Source organism: Calypte anna, chromosome 4B (genome assembly GCF_003957555.1).
Source record: "Calypte anna isolate BGI_N300 chromosome 4B, bCalAnn1_v1.p, whole genome shotgun sequence".
NCBI classification, from domain to species: Eukaryota; Metazoa; Chordata; class Aves; order Apodiformes; family Trochilidae; genus Calypte; species Calypte anna.
The window spans coordinates 12,345,943-12,359,345 of NC_044249.1; the positions used below are offsets into that span (position 1 = coordinate 12,345,943).

At 38.3% G+C, this 13,403-nt stretch overlaps 1 protein-coding gene across 1 annotated transcript in view; it reads left to right on the forward strand.

Annotated features, from left to right (window-relative positions):
* The window catches only part of LOC103535721 (N-deacetylase and N-sulfotransferase 4), a 77,733-nt gene that overhangs the window by 40,536 nt on the left and 23,794 nt on the right, over positions 1 to 13,403 (forward strand). The window contains exons 4-5 of the mRNA XM_008501811.2: positions 1,371 to 1,556; positions 3,215 to 3,343. Of these exons, the coding sequence (XP_008500033.1) occupies positions 1,371 to 1,556; positions 3,215 to 3,343 (315 nt within the window). The remainder of the gene's footprint in view (positions 1 to 1,370; positions 1,557 to 3,214; positions 3,344 to 13,403) is intronic.

A 13,403-nucleotide genomic window follows, 5' to 3' on the forward strand; every position in this document is an offset into this window, starting at 1 on the left:
TATAGAGAAGTCTTGTTTACACCATCTTATCATGCAGGTGGCTTTGTATTCCAATTACACATACCATTCTCACGGAAAGATTCTTCTCACATAATTATTTTCCTCTTCCATTGCCAATTAAGTTATCTCTTTCCCATTAGCTCATTCTCAGAAAGCCTCTAACTAGGCCTCAATAACCATTAACCCAATGTGGCCTGAAGTAAGTCAGGATTGCTCACAACCTGTATATTTCTGAACTGTTTCCCCAACAGGAAGCTGTGAGAGCCATGGTTGCAGGACAACTGGAGATGCTGGGGCAGAGTCGAAAAGGGCTTCTGCTGGACCTGTTGGAAATGAGCCTGGGGGGGGAGAAGAATCAGGGAATAGCCTTTCCTTCTGCTGGCAACTGATGATAAATAAACACTGGATGTGTTTCTCCACAGTCAGTCAGATCAATGAAACTAATTACCTCATTTTCACATGACAACAACAACAACAACATGTATGGCTTGCACTTCAAATAATTTGCTTTCTTTTAAATATATCCCAGTCTATAGATGTAATTATCAGGCCTCATCATCAGATGGGGTTTTCAGACAGCCCATGCTGTCAGGACAGGAGACATGAGGAGCAGAACAAAGGCAGAAGAACGTCAGGAGTGAAGGGAACCCACCTAACACGCTCACAGTTAATCTTCCTCCTTAATTCCTTCTATCTGCACATTAACTGCCTCACTGTGCCATCAGAGGTATTCTCAAGATAACCTATAGATATGAAAATGCACATATTTAGTCATAGAAATGGAGCTAAATAAATATTCATTAAATTAAAAAACATCAGTCTAAGTCCAGCTTTTTTTCCTACTACCTTAACACCACAGAAAAAAATATACACAGATTCAGAAGCTATGGGGATATTTATTTATTAAATCAGGGTGGAATCTTACTCTTATTGCACATAGGAAACAAAAAATCCCACATATGTCTACACAACATTTTTTCTCTTCTCTTCTCTAATACTCTTTGATACCTTAGTAAATAAGCAGCATCAGCTTACGGGATTACCTTTTAAAAAAAAAAAAACAACAAAAAAAACCCCCAAAACATATTAAAATACACACATTATGTGGTGAACAGGAAGGCATATTTATTCTATATAGTGGTAACATAACATAGTCCAAGAACATTATTTATCACTCTGCAGTTATCAAACTAAATTCCAGTTCCCCTTGTACCCCTCCCATTTTTAGCTCATGCTACATACAAATAGGTACAGGTCTGTCCAAGAATAACAGCTTCTCTGATGCTGCTGTCTGCAGGTAAAATAAGCTCTGAATAATTATATGTTCTTTTTCTATTCTTAAGTATATCCCTCCCTCTGCTGTGTCACAGGAGCACGGCATCCCAACTGGCATGGGGTACGCAGTGGCTCCTCACCACTCTGGGGTCTATCCAGTTCACATTCAGCTCTATGAGGCCTGGAAGAAGGTCTGGCACATCCGAGTGACCAGCACAGAAGAATACCCACACCTGAAACCTGCACGGTACAGACGGGGCTTCATCCACAATGGCATCATGGTACACTGCATTTCCATGCTTCATAGTGATAGTACTTTAAGTGACTCAAAAATATGCTATTTTTACCAAATGCTTCAAGGTTTACAGAAATCATTATAATTCGGTGTGATCAAGGATTTCTAAGGATGCCAAAATAGTGCATTTGTTCTGCAGCCAGTTTTAAAAAGAAAAAAACAAACCAAAAAAGTCACACAAAATCAGGCAACTGCAAATGTAATCCCCAGAAATTAAATGAATTTATAGTCCCACCAACTATCAACCAATTTATAAATGCCTACTTTGAAATTCATTAAACTGCCTAAGACCTCTGTTTCAAGCTCTGATTCATCTTTCTTCAAAAAAGGATTAGAAATCCACCACCTGGGAAAGTGAGCAGGTCTGAGTAATCTCCTCCAGCAAGAATGAGAGTTTCCTAAGGCCAAGGTTCCATGTCAAGCTTTGCTTCTGAAACTCCCCAGAGCCAGGGACTGGACACGTTCCTAAGTCCTCCAGACCATGCACAAGAAAAGAGAAGGTTCCTCATATACAGAATTCAGCTCCAGGAAGGGCAATAAAAATTATATAATTATTTAGCCTGTCTTACCAGACAGCTGCAGCTCTATAGATAGGTGAAACACAAAAAATGAATATGCATAAGTAAAGTTAGAAATATTCCAACGGCAAGTCCTGGAATGCTTTAAAGTTCAAGCTGACTTGAACATTGCCTGTGCATAAAAATTCAAAATTGTCACCCCCAAAATAAGACAAGAGCAGCATCTTAACCAAAACCAAGCACTTACTGCACAGAGTCCATTTATCAAAATAGGCTCCAGTTGTGCAGTGCATTTACATGTGTATAAAATGCTGTGCTGGATGTACCTTTTATTTGTTGTTTTACCAGAGCATGAAAGCAAGAACACTGACTGGAGGAAAACAAAAGGCCTTTCCCAGGTGAATTATGTCTGCCTGGATTAGGCAATATCCATAAACCCTGATAGTTGTTGTCTTTATGCCACAAGAGTCCTTTGATAGTAGCTGGCTAACAATGTAGCTAAACCATCTAGTTCTCCAAGACTAGTTTGTTTTCCCATGCCTCCTTAGCTGTCTTGTTTCTGATATGCTTTATTTACTTTAGGATCCAGAGATGACCTTGGGCTGGTCTCATGCAAACGTCCCATCAGCCCCACACACATTTCACAGACAGGAACATGGGACTCAGGATGGGTTTCTGGACTGAGAAAAAGACAACAGGTCTTTTATGGTCTATAGCCTTGAATATGAGTTCAGTTCAATGTCTCAACAACAGCAAGATTAATTGTCTGAGATAGAAAAGATGTCCAGGAAACACTATTTATCTGCTAATAAAATAACTTGATAAGGGAAGAGAGGCTTGGCTTTTTGTTTTCTTCTAAATGCCAGGAAACAAACACTTATTATGAGTTTCTGAGCTCAGTGCATATGTGTTGCAGCTTTTCAAAGCTGGCATCTGGAAACCTCATCATTTACCATGAGAGCAGAGAAGGCACAAATGAGCTCATAAATAAACACTCCAGCGCAGAGAGGCAGAAAGGGGTGAAATTTAGGTTTTTTTAAGTTGCTGGAGGGAATCAAGTGGCTGTGCCAGGGGAAGTTTGCAGAAAGAAATAAATGTCACAATGGCACTGTTGTTTTGTTCTCAGGTGCTCCCTCGACAGACCTGTGGCCTTTTCACTCATACTATTTTTTACAAGGAATATCCTGGGGGTCCTCAAGAGCTGGACAAAAGTATTCAAGGAGGTGAACTCTTCCTCACTATTCTCCTGAATCCTGTAGGTACCTTCTTTTGCTATTTTTTTGACAAGTTGACAGTGGGGAGGAGAGAGGGAGGAAGTGAAGGAGATCAGTTTTCTTTGATCTTTTTTGGGAAATATAAATCAAGACTTCTTGCTCAGAGGTAACAACCAGTTTAAGAGGAAAGGAGCAAAACATCTGCTAGTTTCTAACTACAGCTGTGTGCAACAAGTTCTTGGAGAGTGCATTCATTCCTGCTCCATACTGTTTTGTAGCCTGAAGCTGGGTCTCTGTGAGAGAAGAATGTGATGGCTTGTCTGAGACTGAAAGAAACCAGTGAGGGTAGAAAAAACTGTGATCTTATTTTGCTTTTCCCTTTTTTCCATAAGCCTGTCTCCTCAGGCACTCCTGATGTAGCTTGATGGAGAACTCAGGGCCCAGGCCTGGCACTATTCCCCCGCCGTTGGCTCTTAGAAATACAATTTGTGAAGCTAAAAATTACCCTAAGCAGCACACAGCCTTCTAATGAATATTTTTGCTTTGCTCAGTGCTGCATTTCTTTTTCTTTGTTAACGTTACCTGAACTATAAACTTTCTGCATATGTATGTGTGCACATATAAGCAACCTACATATGTATAAACACAGATATATATAGTTTAATCACAAGTGCCCTGGGCTTTAGGAATTACTTGCAGAGCTATCACCCAGATTTGTCTCCCAGCAGTCTGAACTGTGCTGTGCTAACACACACATGGACACATGCACACGATAACCCAATGTTAGTGGGTACATAGGTGTGATTTGGCTCCCCATGGATCAAGAAGCAAAGGTACCTGATTGCAAATGCTGTTTTTTGAAGTCACAACTCTCTTCCCTGTAAACAACAGCCTGGTGCCATTTAGAACAGCAGCCTAGAAGTAAAAGGAGGAAGGACAACAACAACAAAATATGTCAATTATTTTTTTGCCATTGTTCTCCTGTCTTCCTGTTCCACCCAAACAACCTATACTACTCACAGGATAAATGTGTCATGTCTTGCCAGGTGGCCCAGTTTTCAATGGTTTTAAATTGCAGTACTCATTGACTTCTCTGCAGATGTAAAGAAGCTTCAGGTGGAGCTAACTCTCAAATCCAGGTCACTTCTATTTAGAGACCTAAATATAGACCTTGGTATTATATAATTAGGTGAAAAATTTGTCTGGGGCACTAACTTGGCTTCTGAGTCAAAGATTCAGTGGGCTTAAAGTAACTGGGTGTTTCTATCAGTAATTTTTCTGTACCAAACATGTGATACCTAATTTGAAAATGAAAAAATATCCCTAATTCTTTTCCCTGTCTCTCCATTAGCTGCAGTTCTCTCAGTCTGGCTTGTTTTCACATAGTTCTCTTAAGTCTAACCTGGCTCATCACTGCCTTGGGATGCTGCTAGAATTTATCTTTGGCTTTATCATACTTTGATCAATACCTGTGCACCTTTCACCCATCTGAAGATTTCCTCAGAATTGGAAGTGGAGCTGTCTGTAGCAGAGTATGTACTGTCCTAGAATAGCCCCAATTCCTCAGTCAATCACCATGCATGTTACCATGATCAGGCCACCCTGACTTCCTCTTCTACAACTCACCTTTTTCCTAATCTTTGGTTTTTCTCTCTTACTGAGACCAAATAAAGAAAAAGGCTCAGGCTCACACTTTCTCATTAGAAATTTCAGCCTCTGGATCTTTTAAATGTTTGCATCCAAATTTTCCTTCAGAAGACAAAGGCTGAGGCTCTGGGGAAGGGCAGGTCTTCAATCAGTATAAAAAATTATTTCTAAAGCTATTATTGAACTATGAATGAAATCAAATAGGCCTATGCTCCCATTCATACACTCTCCATAATTCATTAGTTCAGACATCTCCCAAGCAGGGTCAGCCCTGGAAGTACTGGAGCATTTTCCTTCTGTGCTGGTCCCACAGAAGATTTCCCCCAGATAGGTCCAATTGCTTCCCCCAGGAAAGTACCAGATCCCTCCCTAGATTGGTCTTGAAGCACAAATTGGTGTTCATAGTGCCCCAGTGGATGTGAGAGAAAGAATACTTGAGAAGAAGTTCTGCTGTCTGCCTTTTATGTTTCAGGAGAGGTGCAGCAGCAACGGGACATTTCCTAGGCAGGCAATGTGTAATGGCAGGCAAAGCATAACAGATTTAATAATGTTCATGGCAGAGTTAGAAGACCATCTTCCAAAGAAAAGGGAGCAAAGGGAAAGTTTTTCTTAGATTTTTTTCAGTGTGTAGCTTGTTTTGAGCAAGCAATGTTCCAGTACTTTGGGACTGCAATATATATTATTGGCTTGCATTTGAAAAGAATATTTTTCTATACTGTTAATGTTTGATTCCTCCCTCCTTCTTCTATGATTTTCTATCCTTACCTCATCAAAATGTATATTTTACTGAGCTAAGCAACAGAAGTGGAATACTGACATGCAGAACTCTGAATTAAGTATGAATCTGTTCCAATATAGTGCTTATTCAGACAGGAAGAAATATAATTTAATCATGTCTGAGTTGAAGTAAGATATACCAAGAAACCCCACCATCATTCAAGTCAGGCTGGTTCAATACCCTATGAAATATGCACAGAATGACAACAGTAAAAGCAAAATACAGCCTGATATCCAAAGGAAGCAAAACAATCTACAGTCATATACATAATTTATTTTTTTAAATACAAATTTTGACAGCACACAAATGAACAAATGAGAAGGCCTTTCTTTTATTCAGTGTAAGAGATGGGGTAGTGTTTTGCATAAGTATTTGTTCACTTCTGGCCTCTCTTTCGGAGTCAGCTACCATATTTCCTTCAAACCAAACTTGACCTGTAGGTTTTGAGTGTAGTTTATTTTAAGAACTATACCCAAAAGACAGTCCAGACAACATTGTCTTTGCCTCTTTGCAGACCTCCAATGTCATTATCAGAAGACTTTCAATTTTTACAACTTCCCACTTGTTTGCTCCATGTCCTTGAGTGTGCAACATGTATTACTCATGTCATGCATAAAAACATCCTTCTAAAGCAACAATGTAATTCTAGCACTATTTTACACACAAAAATTAAGTGCTATATTTTTGAACAATATGTTCAGAAACAATGCAGTGGGAGCAACATAGGCATGAGCTTACTCCATGGGTGGAAAAAGAGGAGCAGCACACTCCACATCTCATATTCCTATCTACACTCAAAGAATTGATGCTTTAAGGAATATCCTACCACCGCATGGAAATGACTGAGCCTGGTGGACCACTAAAACAAAGAAAAGTCTACCACTCTTTCAGTTAGCCTTGCTGAAGACATGTAGGTGAACCTATTGCTTATGAAGAAGTAGAGTAACAACACCAGCTAAAAAAGTACAAAGAGATGCTTCACAGTTCTTTCCTTTCCTCATCCAGCATCAGCTTCTTTGTCTCATCGTACTAGTCCAACAGTTCCCTACTTCCTCTGACCAGTACTGCATATATTCACCAGTTAAGGAGAAGTACAGTGGGGACAAGTTCAGTTCATGTACACATTAATTTTGAGCCATGGCTTCCATATTTTTCTGTCCAGTAAATATAATTGTTACAGGTTTCTCACACACACACTTTCAAGACAGACTTTTTCCAGACTGATTCCAGTTGTAGAAATAATCATAGGGTCTTGATTAAAATAAGCACAACACCACCTTTAGCTGTGGATTACAGATATTTAGCTGTCTGAAAACAAACTAAAAATCAGCTATTTCTGGCCTAGCTTAAAATACCAGGGGCAAAGAAGCAGAAACCTGAAAGTCTATGAATAAGCTGTGGCACAAGTTGTTCTGAAGAATACAGATAAATGAACTTTAGCATGAATAGCAGCCCAAGAACAACAGAACTAAAGTCAACATCAGCATCAACTTCCAGGACTACTGCCTGCTTTGCAACTTTAAAACCGCTGAACCACTCTCATCATTGGGATCGGTACTTGGGATGGGTAATTCACATCTAACTCAAACAGCCCCCAAAGTTAAAAAACAGCTAACAGATCATGGTTCTTTTCTGTGCATGTGTATGCCATCTGCACTAAGATCCTGCTTTGTTCAGGAAAATGCCTCTCCTGGATGATGTAGCTCAGAGTTTCCAGGCACAAAGCAGTGACTGATTTATAGTTGTGATTTTCACAGGGTTTCAGCAGTGAGAATGGGCTGTAAAAGACAGCACAGAGAAGTCCATGTTTCTTCACTGTGTTTTTTCAGGCTGTTATGACATCTATTTATCATCTTTTATCTCATCCCTACAAACAAGTGCAAATAAGAACTCAAATAATCGAGTTTTAATTCAACATTTGATTACTGAAGCACATTTCAAGAATAATTGAGTGTGGGGAAGCAAATTTACTAAATAGGGAAAGTGTATCAGACAGAAAGAACTTATTTACAACTAATTTAGAGTAAGACTGCAGCGCTCTTAATGTTAATGGCAAGCAGTAATGTTGGCACTGCAGCACACTAACTGCAGCACTGTTTCTTCTGTGAGTAGATATTCCATGTACTTCACATATGAGGAGCTGAAAAAGTGGCCTGGGCAGGAAGCAAGTGGAAAATAACGAAATTTTTGCACAAAGGAAGGAACTTGCAACTAAATTTTGTAAATGGAAAGAACTGAATACCTTCTTGCCTATCTGAACCTTTAAACATGCCAACAATGAAGACTACTGGCAAACTTTTTTTTTTCCCTCCTGAGCCTTGAAAAATAAGTGGTTTACAGAATCTCTACCCATTACTCAGGTTTGAGTTAGTTATTTCAGCAAATGTATTACAAATTAATATTAACTCATCTACAAAAAATATTTGCACTTCCATTAAGCAATACCACAGAAACAGTCAAGCTAGGAAATGCCCAAATGACATTGCATTAGGATAAAGGGTTTGCAGAGAGATTCTTCCCAGGGATCATGTCATGGATTGTTTTTGTTTTTTTTTAATTTTTGTTTTAATGGTTTCTACAGAACACTCTGTGGCTCAGAGACATATTTTAACTTCCTAATTTATGAATTCTAATGATGACTTGTGTCTGGGTGAGACTATTTAGATGATGCAGAGGAGGGATTAATTCCATCAAAACAGATAGAAAACAAATCAACTTTCCCTTGAGTTTTAATGAGGGTTACAAGAATCCCAGCCAGATCTTTCCAGGATCCAGCTAATGGAGAAGGTTGTTCAAGTCTAGAGCTTAGGGTACTTAGCGTTTGCATAAACACTCCAAAGTAAAGCTCATTAAAGCTGCTGAAAGAAGACTCAACAAGCAGACTGGGTTTGAAATAAATAGGGAAACTCAGTGGTATCAATCTACCTCTTCTGTGAAGGGTTTTGTTAAGTTGGAGGCTCAGAATAACAAGGAGTTTTAGATGTATTTTAAATTAAGAAAGACACATACAATATGGGACAGAAAATGAGACATGACTGTGCACTTGGAGTTTTCCTTTACCATTTGATACAAGAAAAGCAATGAAACTATTGAAACCATCAAACTATTTTTATTCTCTTGCCAGACCAAAGCTAGATGTTTCAGTCAGTGTTACATTATTGCTATCACTGGTGTTGGTTACATCCTGCTTTGACAAATACAATAAAACAAATCAGCTCTTTGCTAAACTGACTTCCATGTCAGTGGTGGAAATAAAGCAGTAAAATCACCACAACCAGTGGGAATAACCAAGAGAATAGAGAAAAAAAAAATCTAAAACATCATTCAATCAAAAATATAAAAGAAGTTTTCAAAACTGTTTTCGTGCCAAATCAAAATCAAACTTTTTGCAAGACTAAGATTCTGCCACTGTGCTGCTACAGCAGGTAAGCAAGAAGTATGGCTAAATTAATTGCAGTTAGATCTCAAAACAAGAAAGTGGATTGCTACTGGAGACATATCTTTAAAGCCAAGAATTTAATACCATAGGGCATCAGACAAGAAGAAAACTACATCTTTAATCTGAATAAACCACTCTGCAGATATGTAAATGCAATAGGAAATTCTCTAGCTCCTCCCAGCATTGTAGCAACTTGATCACTTGTGAAAAAATATTTGGGTTTTCTCTAGGTGCATGGAATTCCACTGCTGCTACAGAAAGAATAAAGCCAACTTATGACTTTAAAAAAATAAATATTTACTCTCTAGACTATTTCAAACAGCATACTTTCCTTCTTTCTCTTTCTAAACTTTGCTAATTCTATACAACCTTTTTTGTGTTGGAATCTCAAAGAGCTCAACATTGCAGTCATTTTCAGCATGCTTTTTATTCTACTTATTTCCATAACTTAATTGCCCTTTAGAATAAATCTCCAGACTATAGTTGTTCACTTCACCCATGCTGCAACATGTTCCTTTTTTTTTTTTTTTTTCCCACCAAGCACCGTCCAACTTTACATGGACTTCTGTCTCTGATACACTTGGTAGAGTACTTTCTTTCTTTTGAAAGAGGGCTGTGGTATGAAAGCTGTGATGTGCCAGCCAGAGATATATTATTCCAATGCAAACTCATGGTCACTTCACCTGCAATCCTGAGCAAACACAGAGTAAAAAGTAGAGTGAGCAGTTGAGACAAATGGAGCAAACCCCTTGTTTTGCTACAAAATGTAAACCATGACGATTTATAATTTTAAACAGTTCATAACATATAGTTCCCAAACTGAAATACTTTTGGCAAAAAGAAAACAGATTTCTCATAAGAAAAGTTAGGGAACTGTTGAAGTTTAATGAAGATTTTCCCCATTCAGATGTTATGATCAAAACTCATTGGGTTCAGTCCATGTTCTTTGACCGTTGCCCTTCATTCAGTCTCCTGAGAAATACTCTGACATCTTTAAAGCTTGCTTTTACAAATTGTTCTATATATCACATCTTCAGCATCCACAAGGTCTTCCAGTATCTGTTTTCCAGTTCATCTCCTTTACTCCCTTGCTTCACAGACAATAAAGAACAGTCATAAACATTTAACAGCCAAGATAAGCTAATAAATACAGCCTTAAATATTATTGCTCCTAAAAACAAGAGTGAGAGAGTAATTTATCTTAAAAAAAAAAAAAATTCTCTTTAAACCAGAGAGCTTTTTATCAAGCCAGCAAGTGACAGCACAAAAGGCACCTCAGTCTAACAGTAAAGCAAAAATAAGACCATCAGGGTAGGAGAGGAACCACCAAGGCCCAATTGAGCATTTCAGTAGTCAGTTCATTGGATTTACTTGCCAGTCTGGTGCATCTTTTGCTCCTTACCTGTTCACATGGAACAGCTACTGGATAATCCTTAATACCACCACACCCTTTCCTGCAACGTCCTTCCAATCTTCTTCTCTGCTCCAGCCCCATTTCAGGTCTGCAGCCACCAATGCCTTCCAACAGTCAAATTAAAGTTGAAATCAAAGCAGTTGAAGACCTTGCTGCATAGGCAAGAGAAAAGTTTCTTATCAAGTATGACCCAATTTTTGGCCACATTCAAATGGTAGAAAATCTTGCAGAAAATGAAACTTACTAGGAAACCCTACCATCTCAAGACTTTCTCATCTTTGACTTGTTAATGGCTGACCATGGCTTATTAAGATTTTCTGTAGCCTGAACAGAGTTGCTCAGATATCCCTAGAGAGGTGGTTAAATATAAGATCTTTGCTTAAGATCAGACCATTCCTTATATCCAGTGTCTTTTCCACCTTGTTATATACATGAACATGGCTGGGATAATTCCCAACCCCTTCCTTTCCCCTTCTCGCACTGTCTCCTTATCATACTTCCAACATAAAGAGCTTGCATAGGCCATTCTTGAATTATATATATATAAATCTCTTTACTCTAAATTTACACCTACAACACCATATGGTATGTAGAGACATACATACCCTGCACAAAAAAAATTTTTTTTTGTCTGCAAAGCCAACAAAAGATATATTTGCAACTTACAGATCACGCTATTTTTAAAGTTAAAAAAAGAAAAGTAGCAGAAAAAGGGAAAATTTAAACACTTTTAAAACTCTTCCTACTTCAATCAAACATCCCTAAGAAGCTTTAACCTGAGATGAAATGGATTTCAGGAAGATTAGCTTCTTCTGTGGGAATTTGGTTGCTGAGAGTGAAGCCAGACTCGTGATTGAAAAGCGACTTTGAACTGAACTTAGAAAAAGCTAAAGACAGTCCATAAGAAAATACATTATTATTCTAACTTTGCAACAGGGCACAACCACGCATTGCAGAGATCTGCAAATTCTTTCTGAGTGTCATGGGATGCTTTTAATTTTGAAGGCCACTTAAATGCATTTGCATTTTTAAACTCTCACTGTTAGTAAAGGGTTATTGTTCATTTCCAGTCCGTAAAGATTCTGCATGTCCCACATGTGCCATACTTCGAACATTTTGTTCTTGGTTCCTGCTCTCACTCATCGCAAAAACAGATGGGAATCACACGTTATTGCTTCAGAATATTAAAAGTAAATGCAGAGGGGCTAATTTATACCTTCCACAAGAGATTTGGAAGTGGTATTATAAAGCATCTTGAGTGTTAATAATACTTTTCTCTTTATTTGCTTTGTTTCTCTGGGCATAACTGTAGAAAGAATAAAAAATAGCCTCGGGCATTATAGGAAATACAGTGCTATCCAAAAGCAATTCATAACGCGGTTCCACTAAGGGCTTTGTGACTAGAGCATCTTGACACATTTCAGGAACACAAAAAAGAAAGCAAGCCACCTCCCGACTGCAAAACTGTCAATACTTGTTGAGCTATAATTAGCATAGATTATTGCCTATGGGGACAGGCATGTCCCTCTCTGATGTGAGAAGAGGGATATGTTCTTTCTACAAAATTAAAAGGGAATTTTGTTATTAACCATCTATGTCAGAATTTGTCTTAATGGTAATAAACATACCAAATCGAATTAGAAAAATAGCATAATAAGAGTTGGGCCTCATTCTCCTTTGTACAGGATTCCATTAGGCTGCCAGGACAGTGTGAAGAAATTTATCACAGGGTGTAACTGAATGTTACAACAAAACACAGGAGAGTGGCCAGATGCTTGTCGCTGCTGCGAGGACCAAGGGGGTATGAATGAAGTATGTAGTCACTAGCTTCTGTCTGAGGAAAAGGGTGGTATCTCTTCTTTTTTCAGAAAAATACTTACATCCTACACACATTTGGCACTGTAAACACTTCTGTTTCCTTCCTGACACAACATGTATTAAGGTTTAATACAACACAGATACATTTCTTTTGAAAGACAGCACACTACAACAGTGCCGCTGTTGTACGATCCCCCCTTCTTCTGAAGATATTTTCTTTTGCAACTATAAGTCCTGCAAGTACTGATAGCACAGTAGAAACATTATAACACAAATTTAAAAGTTGAAGGCACTTTTATCTCCTAACTCCAGGTGTATGATTAAATTTACACCAGTGTTGCTCAGGCTTTTGAATCTTTTTTCCCCCTTTGTAAATCACTCCTTTTCCCCTCATCCCACATGGCCACCCCAGCTGCAAAGAGATGGTGTAAGAAAATATCCCACAGAAACTCAAGGTTTCAGAAGCATACTTAGAAACTAATTAGCTTGACACTCAGCATGAAGAGTACATCTCAAGGATAACACATCTTCCTTCTTTCTCAACATTTGCCTTCTTTATGAAAACTGATATTCTCCCTCATATGCTTTGGTACTTTAACAGAATTATTTCCCAGCAAGTTAGGCGATGGCAGAAATAGTAAAAAATGACTGCATGTCAACAAGAGGTGATTAGGTAAAGAAAAAAAGAATCTATTACCTTTAAGAAATTGTCGTGTAGCATTTGCTTGAAGTGTCAGGAGCAAGCCTTTAAGGTAAAAATGAGCTGACTCAGAATTCTCTGATTATTGAAATTGAGTCCTTAATAGAAGTAAATGGACAAGAACAAAATTTCCTTGCTGTGTTCACGATTCAAAATTAATTGGGAAGTGGCTGATTTGAGAATATTATATCCTCTAGTGAACTGAAAATGCTGTATTTTTTTCTTTTGAAACCAAGAGTAGAGAATTAAATTAAATCTGAGGTTTGTTTTCTCAGAGTAGGCCACCAAAATGGATTAATTAATCA